Below are 23116 nucleotides of genomic sequence, written 5' to 3'. Positions count from 1 at the left end.
CTTGCTTTTTCAATGATCCAACGGATGTTGGCAATTTGATCTCTGGTTCCTCTGCCTTTTCTAAAACCAGCTTGAACATCTAGAAGTTCATGGCTCACGTATTGCTGAAGCCTGGCTTGGAGAATTTTAAGCATTACTTTACTAGCGTGTGAGATGAGTGCAATTGTGAGGCAGTTTGAGCATTCTTTGGCATTGTCTTTCTTTGGGATTGGAATGAAAACTAACCTTTTCCAGTCCTGTGGCCAGTGCTGAGTTTTCCATATTTGCTGGCATATTGAGTGTGGCACTTTCACATTGTCATCTTTCAGGATTTTAAACACCTCAACTGGGATTCCATTACCTCCACTAGCTTTGTTCGTAGTGATGCTTCCTAAGGCCCCCTTGACTTCACATGCCAGGATGTCTGGCTCTAGGTAAATGATCACAGCTTCATGATTATCTGGGTCATGAAGATCTTTTTTGTACAGTTCTTCTGTGTATTCTTGCCACCTCTTCTTAATATCTTCTGCTTCTGTTAGGTCCATAGCATTTCTGTCCTTTATTGTGCCCATCTTTGCATGAAATGTTCCCTTGTTATCTCTGATTTTCTTGAAGTGATCTCTAGTCTTTCCCATTCTGTTGTTTTCCTCTATTTTTTTTGCATTGATTGCTGAGGAAGGCTTTCTTATCTCTCCTTGCTATTCTTTGGAACTCTGCATTAGGCAATTCACATTATTAGACTAGAACACATCCAGTAATACATAATTGTTTTAAATTAGTTTGCAAAATCATAACCAAACTAGATATTTGATTGAAGATTCAGAAGTTTTAATGCTGCTTTGAAAAATACTTCCTTACAATGTTATCTTTCTCATAGTGGAAAAAAGAAACAACATCTGATAAGTCAATGGTTTGTTGAAAGCACAGGTATTTTTTGTTTCCTTGTCTTAGGTCTTCCAAAAACTCTGCTTTGAGTTTGTTAAGTTCTTCTGCCAAAAGCTTCAAGTTGTACGGAAGCATCTGTTCATCTAAAATAAAGATACTCAAAATTATTTGGGTAGAGTAAATTTAGCTGGACTGATGACACTAGGAAATTAATTTGATTACTTCAGATAAACCAATCAGATCCTTCTACAAATAATAATTGAGCTGGTATAATGTACGTGTAGATAAAGGTCACCTTAATGCAATACAAGCAAATCATTTCAATAACTTGCTATGAAATGTGTGAGCAGAAAAGGCTTTTTGTTGCCAAATCAAGTTGACTTACAATCTTATTGGATTAACAGGTAGGAAGGCCAAAAAGCAGAACTAGAAAATGACAGTTGGGTTTGAAGCTCATATGCCTAGAATAGTCGTCCAATAGAGTTTCCTCCAATGATGGAAATGTTCTATGTCTGCCCTTCAGTCCAGCAGCCACGAGCCATGTGGGTGGTGTGACTGAGAACTGATTTTTTTGTTGTTGTTGAACAGCTTTATGGAGGTAAAATTAACATTACAGCTTACCATTTAAACTACAATTCAGTATTTTTAGTATATTCACAGATATAAGCAGCAATGATAACAGTCAATCTTAAAAAACATTTTTACCATCTGTGATAGCTAATATACCCTCCTGCCCCATCCCCCCTCTCTCTGCCCTCAATCCCTAAGCAACCAGTAATCTACCTCGTGTTTCCAGACTTCCCCATGCTGGACATTTCACATGACTGGACTCATACTATGTGACCTTTTGTGACTGGCTTCTAGCACTTTACATAATGTTTTCAAGGTCCATCCATGTTGTAGTATTTTCTTGCTTTTTATGGTTGAATAATTCATTTTATGGATAGATGGACATATCCATATGTTTGTCAGCTGATGGACATTTGGGTTACTTCTACCTTTTGGCTGTTAGTAATAATGATGCTATAAGCACTTGTGTACGGATTTTTACATGAATTTTTATATGTTTTCATTTCTAGGTCCCATGGTAACTACATTTAATCTTCTGAGGAGCTGCTAGGCTGTTTTCCAAAGCAGCTGCAGAGTTTTACATTGCCACCAGTGGTGTCCATGGATTCTGAGTTCTCCATATCCTCACTAAAACTTGGACTTTTAGATTCTAGCTGGCCGAGTGAGTGTGCAGTGGTATCTCACTGTGGTTTTGATCTGTATTTCCCTGATAGCTAATAATGCCAGGAGTGTTTCCATGCAGTTACTGGCCATCTGTATATTTTCCCTAAAGAAATTTCTACTCAGATTCTTTGCCCATTTAAAAAATAGGGTTATTTGTCTTTATTATTGAGTTGTGAGAGTCCTTTATATATTTTGGGTATAAGTCCCTTATGAGATTTGATTTGCAAATATTTTCTCCCATTTTGTGGATTTTCCTTTTACTTCTTGATGGAAAGAGAACCAAATTATTTAATTTTATTTAAGCAGAGTTCCAGAAGCTAGCCATCTCCTTCACCAAGAGGGAAAAAAAAATTTTTTTTAATAGGAAGAGAGTTGAGAGTAATTTGGGTATAACCCTAGTCCCCCTTGACTTTATGTTGTTGTTTAGTTGCTAAGTCATGTCCAATTCTTTGCCACCCCATGAATAATAGCATGCCGGGCTTCCCTGTCCTTCACTATCTCCTGGAGCTTGCTCAAACTCATGTCCATTGAGTCGGTGATGCCATCCAACCATCTCATCTTCTGCCCCCTTCTCCTGCCTTCAATCTTTCCCAGCATCAGGGTCTTTTCCAAGGAGTCAGTTCTTCGCATCAGGTGGCCAAAGGATTGGAGTTTCAGCTTCAGCATCAGTCCTTCCAATGAATAGTCAAGACTGATTTCCTTTAGGATGGACTGGTTGGATCTTCTTGCAGTACAAGGGACTCTCAAGAGTCTTCTCCAGCACCACAATTCAAAAGCATCAGTTCTTTGGCACTCAGCCTTCTTTATGGTCCAACTGTCATATCCATCCTGGAAAATTGCATGGACGGAGGAGCCTGGTAGGCTGTAGTCCATGGGGTCGCTGAGGGTCGGACAGAACTGAGCGACTTCACTTTCACTTTTCACTTTCATGCATTGGAGAAGGAAATGGCAACCCACTCCAGTGTTCTTGCCTGGAGAGTCCCAGGGACGGGGGAGCCTGGTGGGCTGCCGTCTATGGGGTCGCACAGAGTCGGACACGACTGAAGCGACTTAGCAGTAGCAGCAGTATCATATCCATACATGACTACTGGAAAAACTATAGTTTTGACTATATGGACCTTTGTCAGCAAAGTGATGTCTCTGCTTTTTCATACATTGTCTAAGTTTGTCATAGCTTTCCTTCCAAGGAGTGTCTTTTAATTTCATGGCTGCAGTCACCATCTTCAGTGATTTTGGAACCCACGAAAATAAAATCCATCACTGCTTCCACTTTTTCCCCTTCTATCTGCCATGAAGTGATGTCACAGTCCTAACTCATTTTACGGACAAAGGCAAACGGCTGAAAACTTCTACTACAACTATTCTTGTTTTCTTTCTGACATAAGACCATTTTTGTTCCAGCTCTTTTCCAAACTTTGTATTATAACTCATACCTGGGTTGCATGTTGCAACCAGTGTTTTTCTAAGATGCAATCAAATAGACCACAGTAGAGTTCATTAAACATGGGAGCGTTTTGTGAAACTTGTTTCTATGCAGGAGTATGTTCACGTTAAGGGGCTACACACACTAGGTTACAGTATTAAAATTGAGTTATGGATCAGGGTTAAAAAAAGAAGTCTGAAAAACATAATATAGTTAGCATACTGTTTCTTTTTCCAATGTCCTAAGTTTTTCTAAAGGTATTAATAGTAAATGTTGGCGATGTGCGGGAGCATAACAGAAAGCATAGACTAGAATCAGACTTAACTCTGAGCCCCAAGCTGCCCAAGTATATAGCCACTGTTCAGTGTAGCCTTGAGCAGGTATTCTTATCCTCTCAGACCCTCCATTTACCATTTGTAAAATTACACTTCCCTGATAGGATTCTGAAGACTAGAAATAATATATAAGGCTCTTGGCATATAAAAGGAGTTCAAGAAATATTAAGCTGCTGTTATTTTTTTTTTAAATCAAGGGTGATAGTAAAGAGTTCAATATTTAAAACCTAAAGGAATAATTTTCCAAACTGTAATTACCACATATTTCATCTAAGTTCAGACTGACAGTGCACTGAGCTTGTTCAGATGCCATGCTGATTTTCCAACTGGCCCTGACTACATCTCCCCATCCCTTACTTCACTCTGGACTCAATGGCTTCTTTTGTATTCTAGAATATACCAGCTTTACCTGGTACAGGTAAAGTAGCTTTTGGCACTACTTGAAATGATACTCCAGGCATCAGTATGGCTTGCTATTTCCTTTCATTTGCATCTCTGCTTAAATGTCATTTCCTCTGAGGAGTCTCCATGATTACTCTTTTAAAAATATATCCTCCCATCACTACACTGTCTTGCCCTACTTTATTTTTCTTCAGAGCGCTGGCATATATTCATATATTTCTTTTGTGTGTGTGTCTCCTGAGTATGACATTCTGTTCCCTCCAAATGTTCCAATATCTAGAATAAAGCCTAGTACAGAGTAGCCACTTGATAAAAACCTACTGGATAGATGAAAAGCCTGATTCCAGGGGTTGAAGTTTAACACAACAGAGTTGCATATTTAAACTGAAAACATGATGTAAACATCACAAATGAAAGTACATGAAGTACTCGTGTCCAGGGAACAAGAGGAGCAGGAGAGAATAGTCTCAATTGAATAGAATCTTAAACTCAGCATACCTTTGGCTTCCTTCATTGTCTGAGAGACAATTCTTCGGAGGGTCTGATCAGCTTGATGAAGAATGTTAGTTGAACAGATAAGTCTGTCTGTTTCCTAGGTAATAAGACATTGTTATTGGGACAGTTACCTAGTTGTATAAAAGAAATGACTAAATTGTAGGTTATACACAGGTGAAGAGACTGAAAGAAAAGAAAAAGTAGCTTTTCTCTTCCAGGCATTCTCCTTTAGTGAAAGTGTTATTCGCTCAGTCATGTTCGATTCTTTGTGACCCCATGGACTATAGCCCACCTGGCTCCTCTGTCCACGGGATTTCCCAGCCAAGAATACTGGAGTGGGTGGCCATTCCCGTCTCCAGGGGATCTTCCAACCCAGGGATCGAATCCAGGTCTCCTGCATTGCAGGCAGATTCTTTGCCATCTGAGCCACCAGGGAAGCCCCCTTCTTCTCTAGGAGAGGGTCTAAATGAAATACATCAAGGTGTAAACTGGATTCCATGTAGGCAGTATGCTGGTTAATGTCTAAGAATAGGCTTTCAAAGAAACAAACCCATCTATATTGTTTTGTCTATTTAGAATGGGAAAGATTCTCTATTCAAGAAAATTATAGAGATACCAAGGGAACATAGCATGCAAAGATGGGAACAATAAAGGACAGGAAAGGTATGGACCTAACAAAAGCAGAAGATATTAAGAAGAGGTGGCAAGAATAGACAGAAGAACTATACAAAAAAGATCTTAATGACTCAGATAACCACGATGGTGTGATCACTCACCTAAAGCCAGACATCTTGGAGTGAGGAATCAAGTGGGCCTTAGGAAGCATCAACAAGCAAAGCTAGTGGAGGTGATGGAATTCCAGATGACCTATTTCAAATCCTAAAAGATGATGCTGTTGAAGTGCTGCACTCAATATGCGAGCAAATTTGGAAAACTCAGCAGTGGTCACAGGACTGGAAAAGGTCAGTTTTCATTCGAATCCCCAGAAAGGGCAGTGCCAAAGAATGCTCAAACTACCACACAGTTGCACTCATTTCACATGCTGGCAAAGTAAAGCTAAAAATTCTCCAAGCTAGGCTTCAACAGCAGGTAAACTAAGAACTCCCAGATGTTCAAGATGGATTTAGAAAAGGCAGAGGAACCAGGGATCAAATTGCCAACATCCACTGGATCATAGAAAAAGCAAGAGAATTCCAGAAAAACATCTACTCCTGCTTTGTTGACTATGATAAAGACTTTGACTGTGTCGATCAAAACAAACTGTGGAAAATTCTTCAAGAGGTGGGAATACCAGACCACCTGACCTGCCTCCTGATAAATCTGTATGCAGGTCAAGAAGCAACAGTTAGAACGGGACATGGAACAATAGACTGGTTTCAAATTGGGAAAGGAGTACATCAAGGCTCTATATTGTCACCTGCTTATTTAACTTATATGCAGAGTACATCTAGTGAAATGTTGGGCTAGATGAAGTACTAGCTAGAATCAAGACTGCAGGGAGAAATATCAATAACCTCATATGCAGATGACACCACCCTTATGGCAAAAAGTGAAGAGGAACTAAAAAGCCTCTTGATGAAGGTGAGAGAGGAGAGTGAAAAAGCTGGCTTAGAACTCAATTCAAAACATTAAAATCATGCCATCTGGTCCCAATTACTTCATGGCAAATAGATGGGGGAAACAATGGAAACAGTGACAGACTTTATTTTCTTGGGCTTCAAAATGACTGCAGATGGTAACTGCAGCCATGAAATTAAAAGACACTTGCTCCTTGGAAGAAAAGCTATGACAAACCTAAACAGCATATTAAAAAACATAGACATTACTTTTCCAACAAAGGTTCGTTTAGTCAAAGCTATGGTTTTTCTAGTAGTCGTGTATAGATATGAGAGTTGGACCATAAAGAAGGCTAAGCACTGAAAGATTGATGGTTTTGAATTATGGTGCTGGATAAGACTCTTGAGAGTCCTTTGGACTGCAAGTATATCAAACTAATCAATCCTAAAGGAAATCAGTCCTGAATATTCATTGGAAGGACTGATGCTGAAGCTGGAGCTCCAATACTTTGGTCACCTGATGCAAGGAGGTGACTCATTGGAAAAGACCCTGATGCTGGGGAAGACTGAAGGTGGGAGGAGAAGGGGACAACAGAGGATGAGATGGTCGGATGGCATCACTGACTCAAAGGACATGAGTTTGAGCAAGCTCTGGGAGATGGTGAAGGACAGGGCAGCCTGGTGTGCTGCAGTCCCTGAGGTCGCAAAGAGTCAGACACGACTGAGTGATTGAAAGACAACAACAATGGTGTAAATATTCCCATCCATGCCCACTTCAAACTACCAGTGTAACATCAGCAGGCTCCAACGTTTCTGAAAATTTAACAGCTGCCTTTGAGCAAGCAGCACAGGTTGCCTCCAGAGCACCGCTGCACCCAGGTGTCAGGGGCTGGATGCTGGTGAGACGCTGGGGCAGGGACAGAGATCATCTTCCACACATTACTCATACTTCACGCTCAGCACCAAAAGCTCTTCCTACAGAAGATCCTTCTTCCCAGAGAAAGTTCCTTCTCATTTATGCTAAATCTCAACTGGAAGACTTACTTTTTGTTCCAAATTCTCCTCCACGTATTTTATTGGATTTTCCAAAGCAGTAATCAACAAATCAGTCATCTTCAGCCTGTAAGAGGAGGTAGGATTAAATAAATTCTTATATCAAACATCTGTTTTTAAAAGAACTTGTGTTTTTGAGCATTAAGCAGAATTCTAGAGGAATAAAAGTGGTATATCCAAAATTCTCAACAGAAGGGGAAAAGCAAAGTGATTTGGAAGCTACCTTCTACTTGCAAAATTCAAATGTAGAACTTCAAGAGGCCCCCCCAAAATCCCTCCTGTAAAAAATACTAATTTCCCAAGACCCCTATTAATAAGCTTTGAAAAGGCACTCTCTTTTCTCTCATTAAGTGCTGATCTTTAGGCACCTACAACTCTATATTCCCCAGAGAAGCATGCTTAGTCTTTATTTCCTGGCTTCTACTCATTTGTGTGTGTGTGTGTGTGTGTGTGTGTGTGTGTGTCTGTATGTGAGCTCAGCTGTCATGCCCAACTCTTTGTGACTCTATGGACTCTAACCCACCAGGGTCCTCTGTCCATGGGATTCTCCAGGCAAGAATCCTGGAGTCGGCTACCAATTCCTCCTCCAGGGGATCTTCCCAACCCAGGGATGAAACCTGAAGTCCCTGCACTGCAGGTGGATTCTTTAGTGCTGAACCGCCAGTTAGTAGTTGTAGTATTTCACAGAAGCCTGGGAAAGGCATATTTGTCATATCATCTTTCAACTTCCAATAGAAGGCCACCAGATTTTAGACAACTCCTTCACAGCTATGCTGGGACTATTTTAGACCAGGTTTGTTTGTTTTTGTTTTTTTTTCTCCCTGGTTTAGTTTTCTTTTTTAAATTATATATTTATTTATTTGGATGCACAGGGTCTTAGCTGTGGAATGTGGGATCTCTTTAGCTGTGGTATGTGGGATCTAGTTCCCGGACCAGGCATTGAATCTGGGTCCCCTGCTTTGGGAGTACAGAAGCTTAGGCACTGGACCATCAGGGAAGTCCCTGGACCACGTTCTTAAGACTCAAGACACACCTGCAGATTCTGCTCAGGGTTGGCCCTGGCATTGGCAAAGCTCACACTCCTTCCTACTTCTAGTAGGAACTAGCCCCAGAGCAGTGATGATGACCTTGGGTTGCTCTCATGGGATATCTAAATATCTCAACCAGCCATTCATTTCCGAAGGAAAACATTTTCAGTATTCCAGAAACACAAGCCACCAATCAACTATGTGTTCGCCTGCTCAAAGTTTCAAGATATTATGGGAAGTTAAAATTAGAAATCTCAGCCATAGCTTATTTCATTAACCCTATGAACAATACTTAAATCCAATTTTGAATGTTTTTAGAATGTTCAGTTCAGTTCAGTCACTCAGTCATGTCTGACTCTTTGCAACCCCATGAATCGCAGCACACCAGGCCTCCCTTTCCATCACCAACTCCCAGAGTTCACTCAGACTCACGTCCATCGAGTCCGTGATGCCATCCAGCCATCTCATCCTCTGTCGTCCCCTTCTCCTCCTGCCCCCAATCCCTCCCAGCATCAGAGTCTTTTCCAATGAGTCAACTCTTCGCATGAGGTGGCCAAAGTACTGGAGTTTCAGCTTTTAGCATCATTCCTTCCAAAGAAATCCCAGGGTTGATCTCCTTCAGAATGGACTGGTTGGATCTCCCTGCAGTCCAAGGGACTCTCAAGAGTCTTCTCCAACACCACAGTTCAGCGCTCAGCCTTCTTCACAGTCCAACTCTCACATCCATACATGACTACTGGAAAAACCATAGCCTTGACTAGACGGACCTTAGTCGGCAAAGTAGTGTCTCTGCTTTTGAATATACTATCTAGGTTGCTCATAACTTTTCTTCCAAGGAGTATTACAAAATGCATGGAAACTGTATCTTGGGAACTAAACATTTTGAAGACTGAGTTTAAGAAAAAGATTTATATGATTGGAAGAGACTACAGAGTACAGAGTTTAAAACAGCGTTTTAAAAATTGTTGATCGCATATGGACAACAGTGAGGCGGGAACTAAGGGACCGTGGGGGACATACCTCTAGAGTTGCGTTGTTCCTGCAGCACCCACAGGCCACATGCAGCCAGTCAAGTTTAAAGTGATCAAAATAACATTTAAAATTTAGGTCATGGTATTTCCCTGGTGGTCCAGTGTTTAAGAATCTACCTGCCAATACAGGACCCATGGGTTGGATCCCTGGTCTGGGAAGATCCCACATGCCTCAGAGCAACTAAGCCTGTGGGCCACAACTACTTAGGCTGTGCTCTAGAGCCTGTGGTCCACAACAAGAGAACCTACCAAAAGGAGAATCCCATGCACAGTGACTAGAGAACAGCTCTACTTTCTGCAACTAGAGAGAGAGCTCACATGCAGCAAAGACGACCCAGAGCAGCCAAATAAAATTCAGGTCATAACTTGCACTGGTTTTACGTCTAGTGCTTGATGGTCAGTTGCACATGGCTAGCAGCTACTGAAGTGACTTAGCAGCAGCAGCTACCATACCAGGCAAGACAAATACAGAACAGTCCCATCATCGGTGAAATTTCTATCAGAAATGTTGTAAACTAGAACTCTAGAACTCTCGAGACCTATTTCAATAATCAAATGCATTAGAGAGCATAGCCACAAGCCTCACACCTACACAAGCAGTGTAACAGAGTGAGATTTAAGGCGCAACCAGGATTCAGTTCCATTCCTTTTCTCTGTACAAGAAAACTACAGGGGGGACTTCCCTGGTGGTCCAATGGTTAAGACTTTGCGCTCCCAGTGAAGAGGATGTGGGTTTGATCCCTGCTCATGGAACTAAGATCCCACAAGCCTCGTGGTGCAGCCAAAAAAATAAATTAAAAGTTTTTTAAAAAACTGACAAAGAAAATAAAACTGCTGGGCAATCTAGAATACACTACTTCAGCAAGAGTATCAGAGAGGTACCCTACTCTGAACTCCCTGCCCTGATCCCTGGGAAACTGTATAACTTTAACAAGAGGACATATTTGCAAAACAAACCTGGATTCACCTCTCAGGTGTAACTGACATCCTCAGTGACTCTGGGCAAGCTAAACTTCCTCACTGGGTTTTCTCTTCTACACAAATGGGAAGAAATAATCTCTTTCCAAGGCTTGTGTGAAGAGCAATCAAATGGATACAGAAGTATGCAGCCCAGGGCCTGGCTCAGCGAGGCACCTGGTGAAAAGACACCTTTGAGTGGGCTACCTGGCCTCTGAAGCACATGCTGGACTCTGAATTGCGAGGCTGTGGTGTTCCCAAGCATTTTTCTCGGGGTTGGGCTTTTCTATTTTGTTTCCCATCTGGTGGATGGTCTTGGCAGGCAGTGGTCGTGGTCTCTGGGCATTCCTCTGTAGACAGGTCTCGAGAGCACAATCTAAAAAGAGCTGGCAAAAGCCTAATGAATCTGAAAATAATTCAAAAACCACAAAATTAGTCAGGCAGTATTTTTCCAAAATGTGAACTAAACGTATTTATGTAAGTTATCCCATCTGCAGAAGGAAAGACCATTCACAGTACTGAACGGGTAGCTTTGAAAATGAAGTAAATCCATATAAACCTCCTAATCCACTTAAGTTCTCACTAAAAACCATTTTTAAAGTCTTCACTGAATTTGTGACAGTGTTGCTTCTGTTTTATGTTTTGGTTTATTGGCCACAAGGCAAGTGGGATATCAGCTCCCTGACCAGGGATCAAACCCTCACCCTTTACACTGGAAGGTGAAGTCTTAACCACTGGATCACTAGGGAAGTCCCAACACTAGAAAATTTGATATATGAATAAATATCCTTGTGTGTGAGAAAGAAACAATGTGTTAATTACATTTCCGAGCCAGCTGATAGACTTCGTATCTCATACTTTGATAGTAAAAGTTGTCATCTAAAATCAAAAGCAGAGGTCTAGACACAGCAGTCTTCGTTAAGGGGTAGAGAGACTGGGCCTCAACAGCTGCAGAAGATATCAGATCTTGATCCTTCAAGCAGGTTATAAAATCCTCCCACATGGCTTCAGTCCTGCTGGCTGGGGCAGACATCTGACACCCGTTAATGACAGCCAGCAAGAAGTGTTCAAGGTACTTCAACAGTTCCTGGCGAAGCAATTTCCATTGGGATGGCTGCAAAATACCAGAGAATTGAAAATTATATTAGGCTTTGGCCAGTACTGTGGTCACGCCTCAACACCCCCCTGGTCCATATGATAATTTCTGAACCATTTGGAGGTCTCTAGTCTCAGTTTGCTTTCTTATTCTCATGTCCTCATATATGCTATTCCCTCTACTGAAAAACTAGTCAGCGATATTAGCTCTCTGTGAATTCCTTTCAGACTCAACCATGCAGAAGGCATGCAGACCCTCCCTCGCCTACCATGACACCTGTATACACTGAGTCTCCACTCTAAGAGGGTTTACACTGTTTAAGCAACTCCATGTCCCTGCTAGATCAATAGTCTGCTGTATACCCAGCCTTCAGCAGAGGGTTTGACACCTAACAGATGCTCCAGAAATGTTTATGAAATGACTGAATAAGTGAGTAAATGAAAGAATGAAAAGTTGTTACCATCCAGGAGAAAGAAGGAACCGAAACGAATATCCTGCCAAAATAAAAACAGTCTGGCTAAGATATAGCAATGCCCATGTGCCCTTGAAATAAGAAAAGTTTAAGACAGAAAGAGGATCAGCTGAAAAGTCTCTGGGTCCAGATGAAAGGACCTCAGGCTAACAATAGAAATGGAATGGGATAGGGAAAGATAGAGTAAGCAGATTGAGGGGAAGAGAATAAATAGCTTGGAAACACAAGTAACCTTGCTGCTGCTGCTCAAGGGCTCTGGAGAGCACTGACTCAGTTATGAGGTCAAGGCTGGAGGGAAAACACAAGGACGGGAGATGAGGATCCCTCTCCTGTCTGTCCACGCCCCATCACATCACTGAGACTACAGCACACAAAACTAATATTGGTTTGGCCAAAAAGTTCGTTCGGATTTTTCCATGCCCTCTTACAGAAAAACCCAAACGAATTTTTTGGCCAACCCAACATATCAGTGAAATCCACTGAAAAGAAAACAGCAACACAGATCACTTCCTAAAATGTGAGATATCCTAATCATGGTAACAAGATGAGCCCCGGGGGGGCTCCCTTGTAGGGGGAGAGTGGAAAACATACAGTAAGAAAACAGAGGGAAAACCACAGCAAATACAATCTCTATTGACAAGTTCCAGCTTCCTCAAGAGTGGTGAACTACTATTACCTAAGTAAATCCACTGTTACTACAGGACTGATACCATATTTACCTCACAATTAACCAAGAATGGGGAAATATATAACTTTGCTGGTGAAGTCCAAAATTTTTCACATGCCAAATGTACTGTATTTTTGCAAATATACTCACAGACTGAAATCACACTATATTTGCATTTTATTTATGCAAACATCTACATTCAGCACTAAACAACAAAACTACTTTAAAATTTCAGAATATGTCACAGTATTTTCTCTAGAGTTAACATGAGATGAGTGCCGTCAATCTACTGTTCCCCCCAAAGTCTCTGTTTTCATATGTTTCTCAAAGGGATGCATCTCATCGCGCTGAGGGTGATCTGAGGGCTAAAAGCTGAGTATGTACTTGGTACCCAGACACAAGCCTATTACTTCATCTGGTGGTCAACTAAGAAACCAACATCTCTTCCTATTCTGGCAGTGGCACGTTTACACCGATTACAAGTGAAGATCAAGCTTCAGAGGCCGAATTCTTCATTTGTACAGACTGGACTTTCACAGGAGGCACCCTAGTAAGTACCTTGTTACTTGTAATTTTGTATTCTTCTTCTTTAAAAGGGTTTCCCTCAAATTGCTTAACTTAAAGCCCCATAAAACCTGGATTTTCCTGGCTGATTGTTAAATTGGCTGTGTTGGAATTTTTGAGAGCGTCTGTCCCTCTTTACAGAACAACCTTCCCAAAGGATGTTCAGGAGGGTATCTGACAATGGGAGATTTCCACCTTGCACGCTAACTTCAGAATCTAACCCTATACCTGTGGCTGTTTGTACCTGTCATATTCATAGTCAACTTATTCTGTGCAAACCAGCTCAGTTTCCTCGAAGCCCCGTCTCTCCTGCATCAGGGATCCTTCTCCCACACCAGGCATTATCCAGTACACCTATGGTGCCATCCAACCATCTCATCCTCTGTCGTCCCCTTCTTCTGCAGCCTTCAATCTTTCCCAGCATCAGGGTCTCCTCCAATAATACATTTCCTTTGGCTGTTGAAGGCGGGAGAAGGGGACGACAGAGGATGAGATGGTTGGATGGCATCACCGACTCAATGGACGTGAGCCTGAGTAAACTTCGGGAGTTGGTGATGGACAGGCAGGTCTGGCGTGCTGTAGTCCAAGGGATCACAAAGAGTCGGACAAGACTGAGCAAATAAGCTTAACGAAACTCCGGCCTAGGCCCCGCCCCCTCCGTATTGACCAATGGGCGTGCGCTTGCCTTCTCAAGGACCGCTTCCGGCATGACGTCATCATAGGCGACGACGCCCACCGCCCAGCCCAGTTCCTGCTGTAGCCGGTGTCTGAGGGCGCGCGCGAAAGTTGACTTTCCTGACGCGGGCAGACCGCAGAGAACGCAGAGGACTAGTTTTTGTGGCCCTTCGCTGTGCGCTCCTCTGACGTCCTCCCCCATCTTCATGCTGTAGCGGGAGACCCGAGGCCACCGGAAGCGTTGACGGCGCAATGTCCGTCAAACCGCGCATGCGCAGTCCCCCACCACCGGGTTGCACCTCCTGGGGGCGCAAGGGAGAACTGGGCTAGTCTTCGGATCAAAAAGGCCTGCGTGGTCTCGGTCGTCTCCGAGATCGTCCCCTTGGACCCTTGAAGCGGTGGTGCTGAACTTACTGTGAGTCGAGTCCCCTAGGCTGGCAAGTTCACGGGGATGCGTTTCCTAAAAGATCAGAAAAGTTGGACTTAGGAATTCCCTGGGATCCAGTCAACGGTGTCACTGCGGAGGGCAAGATTAAATCCCTGGTCGGAGAACTATTGATGAGATCCCATAAGCTGCGCGGCCAGGCAATTAAAAAAAAAAAAGAACCATCCAGCTGCAGCTGAGTCCAACAACTGTGCTCCGCTGTTCCTGAAAGGCAAAAAATATTAGTTATTTGCGCGGTGACGCCACCAGCGGGCAGCAAGTGTCAGGAAATGAAGGCAGGAAAGGCACATTCCTCCTTACACTTCCAAGTCCAGTGCATTCACGCAGAGAAAACTTTCTTTCAGTGTTAAAAAAAGAAATGCTAAGATGTGGGGAAGTATAAAACAGATTCCCTCTATGAGGAATGTGATGTAGAAAAATTGCATTCAGAGTCTAGCTTTCAGCTTATCTTATGAGGTTACTTCGTCGTCGTAAGGAGATACGTTCAAAATGTGATGAACAAGTGAATGAGAATGAGTATATACTGGGGCAAAATATAATTAATAACCTGGTATATAATCAGATACATCTGATATATTTGTGATTACAGAGCAGGTGCACATACATCAACCTCATTTTCTTTCTCTTGGGTTGAAGGTGACCATTGAGTTAAACATTCATTTCATAACAGTTCATTGTCATAGGCCCAATGCAAGATCCCTCTCCTTTATTATTGTTTTTTATTCACCATCCACGCTCACACTCATTTCCTCTCCCTTTCCTAGGCAACTTTTTTTTTTTTCTTGTTTAAACATGGTTAGTTTTGCTTGCTTACTTTTTAAAGAGCAGTTTTAGGTTCACAACAAAATTGAAAAGAAAGTGGAGAGTTTACATACACCTCTGCCCACCCCTACCCAAGTCTCTTTGACTATCAACATCCAGGATGGTACATTTGTTACAAATTGATGAACCTACACATCATTATCAGGCTTCTCTGGTAGCTCAGCTGGTAAAGAATCAGCCTGCAATGCAGGAGGCTCCAGTTGGATTCCTGGGTCGAGAAGATCCCCTGGAGAAGGGATAGGCTACCCACTCCAGTATTCTTGGGCTTCCCTGGTGGCTCAGACAGTAAAGAATCCACCTGCAAGGCAGGAGGCCTGGGTTTTATCCCTGGGTTGGGAAGATCCCCTGAAGGAGGGCATGGTAATCCACTTGAGTATTCTTGCCTGGAGGATCGCCATGGACAGCAGAGCCAGACTGGCTGCAGTCCATGGAGTTGCAAAGAGTTGGACGTGACTGAGCAACTCAGCACAGCACACATTATCACCCATAGTTTACATTGGGTTTATTCTTGATGTTATACATTCCATGAGTTCTGGCAAATGTATAAGGACAGGTACCCACCATTATAGGGTTATACAGAATAGTTTCACTGCCCTAAAAATCCTCTGTACTCTACCTATTCACCTCTCCCTGAAATGAAGCAGAACCCCACAGTCTTTACCCACCATATCCTCAGCCAGCTTTTTGTCTGTGGAAAAACTTTAGCCAAAGAGTAAATTTCTTTCTTTAATTTCTTTCTAATTCCTAGAGCTAAGACTTCTGGAACCCCTTTCTATTCACAAATAGATTTTCACTTAAAAAGACTTTGAACTACTTTACCTTAACTCAAACACGACCTGGACACCATGGCATTTTTCATAACCTCTCCAAAATCTCACCTGTAGTTGCTGAGATGAACTAAGACATTTCTTCTGTACTCTAGTAGAGCTGACTGTGGCTCAGATCATGAACTCCTTATTACCAAATTCAGACTTAAATTGAAGAAGGTAGGGAAAACCACTAGACCATTCAGGTATGACCTAAATCAAATCCCTTATGATTATACAGTGGAAGTGACAAATAGATTCAAGGGACTAGATCTGATAGAGTGCATGAAGAATTCTGGACATAGGTTTGTGACAATGTACAGAAAGCAGTGATCAGGACCATCCCCAAGAAAAAGACAAAAAGGCAAAATGGTTGTACAAGGAGGCTTTACAAATAGCTGTGAAAAGAAGAGACGCTAAAGGCAAAGGAGAAAAGGAAGGATCTACCCGTCTGAATGCAGAGTTCCAAAGAATAGCAAGGAGAGATAAGAAAGCCTTCCTCAGTGACCAATGCAAAGAAATAGAGGGAAAAAAAAAAAAAAAAAGAATGAGAAAGACTAGAGATCTTTTAAAGAAAATAAGATATACCAAGGGAACATTTCATGTAAAGATGAGCACAATAAAGGACAGAAACGGTATGGACTTAACAGAAGCAGAAGATATTAAGAAGAGGTGGCAAGAATACACAGAAGACCTATGCAAAAAAGATCTTCACAACCCAGATAATCACGATGGTGTGATCACTCACTTAGAGCCAGACATCCTGGAATGTGAAGTCAAGTGGCCTTACTATTAACAAGGCTAGTGGAGGTGATGGAATTCCAGCTGAGCTGTTCAAATCCTGAAAGATGATGCTATGAAAGTGCTGCACTCAATATGCCAGCAAAATTGGAAAACTCAGCAGTGGCCACTGGACTGGAAAAAGTCAGTTTTCATTCCAATCCCAAAGAAAGGCAATGCCAAAGAATGCTCAAACTACCGCACAATTGCAGTCATCTCACACACTAGCAAAGTAATGCTCAAAATTCTCCAAGCCAGGCTTCAACAGTACATGAACTTAAACAGTTCATGAGAACTTTCAGGCATTCAAGCTGGATTTAGAAAAGGCAGAGGAACCAGAGATCAAATTGCCAACATCCACTGGATCATGGAAAAAGCAAGAGAGTTCCAGAAAAAAAAAATCTACTTTTGCTTTACTGATCACGACAAAGCCTTTGACTGCGTGGATCACAACAAACTGTGGAAAGTTCTTAAAGAGATGGGAATACCAGACCATCTGATCTGCTTCCTGACAAATCTGTATGCAGGTCAAGAAGCAACAGTTAGAACTGAACATGGAACAACAGACTGGTTTCAAATAGGAAAAGGAGTACGTCAAGTCTGTGTATTGTCACCCAGCTTATTTAACTTATATGCAGAGTACATCATGAGAAATGCTGGACTGGATGAAGTACTAGCTGGAATCAAGATTGCCAGGAGAAATATCAATAACCTCAGATATGCAGATGACACCACCCTTATGGCAGAAAAAGAAGAGGAACTAAAGAGCCTCTTGATGAAAGTGAAAGAGGATAGTGAAATAGTTGGCTTAAAACTCAATAGTCAGAAAACTAAGATCATGACATCCTATCCCATCACTTCATGGGAAATAGATGGGTAATCAGTGGAAACCGTGGCTGACTTTTATTTTCTTGGGCTCCAAAATGACTGCAGGTGGTTACTGTAGCCATGAAGTTAAAAGACGCTTGCTCCTTGGAAGCAAAGTTATGACCAACCTAGACAGCATATTCAAAAGCAGAGACATTACTTTGCCAATAAAGGTCTATCTAGTCGGCTATGGTTTTTCCAGTAGTCATTATGGATGTGAGAGTTGGGACTATAAAGAAAACTGAGTGCCGAAGAACTGATGCTTTTGAACTGTAGTGTTGGAGAAGACTCTTAAAGAGTCCCTTGGATAGCAAGGAGATCCAGCCAGTCCATCCTAAAGGAGATCAGTCCTGAATATTCATTGGAAGGACTGATGCTGAAGCTGAAACTTCAATACTTTGGCCACCTGAAGCGAAGAACTGAGTCATCTGAAAAGACCCCGATGCTGGGAACGATTGAAGGCAGGAGGAAAAAGGGATGACAGAGGATGAGATGGTTAGATGGCATCACCAACTCAATGTACATGAGTTGGAATAAACTCTGGGAGTTGGTGATGGACAGGGAAGCCTGGCGTGCTGCAGTCCATGGGATCACAACAAGTCACACATGACTGAGCGAGTGAACTGAACTGAACTGGATTAGACATTTAGTAAATTCTTGTCTCTTTGGCTGCTACCCACTTACAGACCCATAAAAATGAACTTCCTTACTTTAGTCTGCAAAGAGGTATTGTTTGTACCCAATTCAGCAACTCCTCCTCTAAAGTTTAGGCCAATGTAAAACTTACAAACTTATTGGCTCCTTTCCTATACCTTACCATCAGTGTCATTTTCAGTTGAATCACTAAGTTACCAGTCTTACCTTCCTTCTTATCTTATTAAAAAAAAAAGGAAAACTAACAAAGATAGCCTAAAATCTGAGCCAGATACTCAAATGTTACGAAATATTGAACTAATTTTACAGTATCAAGTGTTTCTCTGATTTCCCAAAGACCACTCTACTCCTGGTGTTGTGAGGCTGAAAAGCAAAGTAAATGAACTAATGTGAATATGGGAACTTAGATCCAGAATAATCATCAGTCTCACTAATCCTAAGAATCACCTAAGTGTCTTAGGAAAGATCAAGGGTACAAGCAGCTTCTCTTAAGATAAAGGAGAAGCTGAATGTTACCAACCTCTGGCTCATAGCAACAATGAATAGATATCAGTTCCTTGTTTTTTTAAGCTTTCAAAACTATCTCCTCAGAGGAAAGAAATTCCTAGAGATTTCCAACAAAGATTTTTCAATGTTTGCTTACTTCCACCATTGTGTTTAATTATTATGATGTTTAAAACAACCAAATCCTTCAATAACAATAAATGAGCCTTGTATTTTAACACTGTGAAAGTTATTCATTCAATGTATTTGTGCATCAAATACTGTTAAATGCTAGGAATTCATGCATAAATAAAGACATACTCTGCTGGTTAAAAAAATTTTATTTCAGGAGGAAAGTGAGAAAAATAAACTATCCACAGCACAGAGATAAGTGTAACTAAACCTAAAAAATTTACATTGGCTGTTCACATTAAATTGTATATAAAAGCAAAGCTATCAAAGATTAAACTGGTAGGAAGGAGTCTATAGCTTTCCCTTAAGCTGCAACATAATCGAACAAAATATCCCTGGGAGGACGTTTAATAAACATAATCTCCAGTTTTGGATTTTCTTTGACATACCTAAAAAGCATAAGAGCCATATGGAGGAATGAGTTTAATTAATTCTGTAGTAGGGTGGAGATCTGCTTGGTTTTCAATGATGTACAGGATTTTCTCTGCTCCAAAATAACAGGCTTTCCGGGAAAAGGGAACCGGTTTTGCAAAGGCTGAGGTAGGAGAGAGGGCAGGAAGGCAGGCAGGAATCAAAGTACAAAAAAGGCTGTACTCAGTCAAGAGCAACAAACACCAGAAGAAGAAGCAGAGGGCAGAGCAGAGGGTGGAACGGAAGTGACTGGGAATGAAGGCTAAGGACAGTAAAGAAGTTCCTGGAATTGTTCAGATGAAAGTTAGTGCTTCAAAACAGAAGCAGAGATGAAGAAAGATACGATAGATTTCCTTTCAGAAAACCAAGATTTCATGACTTCACTGGCTGTGCAAAAGAAAGGAGAGAGCACGGAAGTCTAGTTTCCTGACTCCTGGTCATTCAGCCTTGTTCAGGAAAGCTGAAGTCCAGTGATAATGTTGACGCCGCTCCTTCAAGTGCAGACTGATGTTTCTGAAGAAAAGCTTATTTTCTTTGGACTGTGCAAACATGTTACTGTCAATGAAAGTTAATTTATTAGAACAAGAAGTCAAGTGGGCCTTAGAAAGCATCACTACGAACAAAGCAAAAAAAAAAAAAAAGAAAGTTAATTTATTAGAACAAGAAGCAAGACCTTTCAAACTCTGACATTCCACTTTCTTATTCTGATTCCCTTTTTCCTTTCAGAACTTTGAAAACTCATCTCTATGGGCTTCATGAAGAGGATGGGTGGTGGTGATGGGGAGGGACCATATACCTTCCTAACCCGAGAGTACTAGAAAATTCCATCCACTCCCACTTCTCCGGGCAAAGCTTAAAGGCCCTTTAGGTTCAGCTCAGATTTTACTCCATCACAGACCCAACACTTCCTGATTGCTCCTCTAGGGGCCTAGAGTGCAGACGGCGGGGCCGGGGTGGGGAGGCAACCCAGGGGCAACCCGCTTCGGACCCTGTTGTTTCTCCACCTTCCATCTGACCCAGTGGCCCCATGGACAAGAGGCCCACGTCCAAGAGCCCCTAACCCTCCTCAGACACCACCTATCCTGGCCCCACAAGTGCTATGGACAACATCCAAATCTCTGAGACTAAAGTCGAACTGCCGGCATCCACCTGACATCCTCGAAAGAAAGAGCGCGTGTGGGAAGGGGGGTGAGGAGAGAAAATCCGAATCCATGCCCGCCCCATCCCCATCCCCCCCGCCCCACCCCCCCAATCACCACCCTAGGTGGAAAGGCTCAGGGTCTGTTCCAGAGAGTGAGGGTCGGGAGGAGGTGCTTCAGGTCTCTAGAAAGAGGACACCACACTACCTTGGGAGGGACTCTCCTCTTTGGACCAGGTCCAAAGAGGCACTGGCATCCCCACTACCTGCTATTTCTCTAAGGCCAAAGTCACTGGTTGTCTGAGGAGGCCTTACAGATAGCTGAGAAAAGAAGAGAAGCTAAAGGCAAAGGAGAAAAGGAAACATATATCCATCTGAATGCAGAGTTTCAAAGAATAGCAAAGAGAGATAAGAAATCCTTCCTAAGTGATCAATACAAAGAAATAGAGGAAAACAATAGAATGGAAAAAATTAGAGATCTCTTCAACAAAATTAGATATACCAAGGGAACATTTCATGCAAAGATGGGCACAATACAGGACAGAAACTGTATGGACCTAACAGAAGCAGAAGGTATTAAGAAGAGGTGGCAAGAATACACAGAAGACCTATACAAAAAAGATCTTCATGACCCAGATAACCACGATGATGTGATCATTCACTTAGAACCAGACATCCTGGGGTGAAGTCAAATGGGCTTTAGGAAGCATCATTAGTAACAAAGCTAGTGGAGGTGATGGAATTCCAGCTGAACTACTTCAAATCCTAGAAGACAATGCTGCGGACGCGATGAATTCAATATGACAGCAAATTTGGAAAATTCAGCAGTGGCCACAGGACTGGAAAAGGTCAATTTTCATTCCAATCCCAAAGAAAGGCATAACCAAAGAATGTTCAAACTATTGCACAATTGTAGTCATCTCAAACACTAGCAAAGTAATGCTCAAAATTCTCCAAGCCAGGCTTAAATAGTGCGTGAACTGTGAACTTTCAGATGTTCAAGATGGATTTAGAAAAGGGAGAGGTACCAGAGATCAAATTGCCAACATCCATTGGATCATAGAAGAAGCAAGCGAATTCCAGAAAAACACCTACTACTGCTTCATTGACTATGCTAAAGCCTTTGACTGTGTGGATCACAACAAACTGTGGAAAATTCTTAAAAGATGGGAATACCAGATCATCTTACCTGCCTCCTGATAAATCTGTATGCAGGTCAAGAAGCAACAGTTAGAACTGGACATGGAAGAATGGACTGATTCCAAAGTGGGAAAGGAGTACATCAGGGCTGTATATTGCCACCCTGCTTATTTAACGTATATGCAGAGTACATCAAGTGAAATGCTGGACTAGATGAAGTACTAGCTGGAATCAAGATTGCAGGAAGAAATATCAATAATCTCATATATGCAGATGACACCACCCTTATGGCAAAAAGTGAAGAGGAACCAAAAAGCCTCTTGATGAAGGTGAGAGAAGAGAATGAAAAAGCTGGCTTAGAACTCAATTCAAAAGACTAAGATCATGCCATCTGGTCCCAGTCACTTCATGGCAAATAGATGGGGAAACAATGGAAACAGTGGCTGACTTTATTTTCTTGGGCTCCAAAATGACTGCAGATGGTGAATGCAGCCATGAAATTAAAAGACACTTGCTCCTTGGAAGAAAAGCTATGACCAACCTAGACAGCACATTAAAAGCAGAGACATTACTTTGCTGACAAAGGTTCATCTAGTCAGATATGGTTTTTCCAATAGTCATGTATGGATATGAGAGTTGGACTCTAAAGAAAGTTGAGCGCTGAAGAATTGATGCTTTTGAACTGTGGTGTTGGAGAAGACTCTTGAGAGTCCCTTGGACTGCAAGGAGATCAAACCAATCAATCCTAAAGGAAATCAGTAGTGAATATTCATTGGAAGGACTGAAGCTGAAGTTCCAATACTTTGGTCACCTGAGGTGAGGAACTGACTCATTGGTAAAGACCCTGATGCTGGGAAAGATTGAAGGGAGAAGCAGATGGGGACAACAGAGGATGAGATGGTTGGATGGTATCACCGACTGGATGGACATGAGTTTGAGCAAGCTCCGGGAGTTGGTGATGGATGGGGAAGCCTGGCGTGCTGCAGTCCCTGGGTCTCAAAAATGGGCCACGACTGAGTGAATGAACCTAAAGTCAAGTAAAGGCTGGGGGGTGGGGGCAGGGTGCGTGACCACCGCACTGCGCCTGCGCAAAGCCCAGAGGGTGGCCCACGTGCTGTCAGGGCGCATGCTCTAATCTGGAGCTTCCCGCGAGCCACCCTACCGCGGCCCAGTGCTTTTGAACCCCACTGCCAAATCCGGCCGGCGCGCGTATGCGTGTCTGCCATAGCTGGTCTCCAGACCACGGGGAACTGCGGCCGCTCTCAGGTTTGCCGGGGGCCGAGCCGGAAGTTGCCCTGTTCCTTCACCTTCCCTGGCGCAAATTAAAGAGCTATAAAGAGAGGTTCCGGGGCCGGCCTGGTCCGTGGGTGGCCGAATGGAGACCGAGACCGTGCACGGGTCGCTGACCCGCCGCCTGACCCTGGCCTCTTCCTGGGAGGCCGCGTGCGGAGCCTTGGCCCAGAGTCTCCGTCTCACCCGGGCTGGTCTCGGCGCCGGGGACGCCGACTGGGAGGAGCTGCTGGCGCC

The 23116-nt window shown here is 42.6% G+C and overlaps 2 protein-coding genes across 3 annotated transcripts in view; one reads left to right on the top strand and one right to left on the bottom strand.

The window, feature by feature from the left end:
* The window catches only part of IKZF5 (IKAROS family zinc finger 5), a 29463-nt gene extending 25397 nt beyond the window's left edge, over positions 1 to 4066 (top strand). The window contains exon 5 of the transcript XR_005723556.1: positions 4053 to 4066. The gene's annotated coding sequence lies outside the window, so the exon portion shown is untranslated. The remainder of the gene's footprint in view (positions 1 to 4052) is intronic.
* PSTK (phosphoseryl-tRNA kinase) lies at positions 730 to 16463 on the bottom strand. 2 transcript variants are annotated; one of them, XM_040254951.1, is made up of 6 exons: positions 13844 to 16463; positions 11200 to 11491; positions 10585 to 10783; positions 7353 to 7428; positions 4756 to 4849; positions 730 to 1007 (listed from the first exon to the last, which is right to left on the bottom strand). In XM_040254951.1, the coding sequence occupies exons 1-6, from the start codon at positions 14057 to 14059 to the stop codon at positions 808 to 810; spliced, it is 1077 nt and encodes a 358-aa protein (XP_040110885.1). In that variant the 5' UTR covers positions 14060 to 16463; the 3' UTR covers positions 730 to 807. The 2 variants fall into 2 exon arrangements, with proteins under 2 accessions (XP_040110885.1, XP_040110886.1); XM_040254952.1 differs by having other exon boundaries at positions 13862 to 16463.
* Positions 16464 to 23116: the final 6653 nt, after the last annotated feature.

Source organism: Oryx dammah, unplaced genomic scaffold (genome assembly GCF_014754425.2).
Source record: "Oryx dammah isolate SB20612 unplaced genomic scaffold, SCBI_Odam_1.1 HiC_scaffold_14, whole genome shotgun sequence".
Classification (NCBI taxonomy): Eukaryota; Metazoa; Chordata; class Mammalia; order Artiodactyla; family Bovidae; genus Oryx; species Oryx dammah.
This window is presented reverse-complemented; position numbering and strand designations above follow the sequence as displayed.

Coding starts and splice junctions, on each gene's coding strand:
- PSTK (XM_040254951.1), bottom strand. CDS start 14,059: ATGAAGATGGGGGAGGACGTCAGAGGAGCGCACAGCGAAGGGCCACAA. Junction 4,850..7,352: donor AGGAGAATTTGGAACAAAAA/GTAAGTCTTCCA, acceptor CTTATTACCTAG/GAAACAGACAGACTTATCTG. Junction 1,008..4,755: donor GACAATGAAGGAAGCCAAAG/GTATGCTGAGTT, acceptor TCTTTATTTTAG/ATGAACAGATGCTTCCGTAC.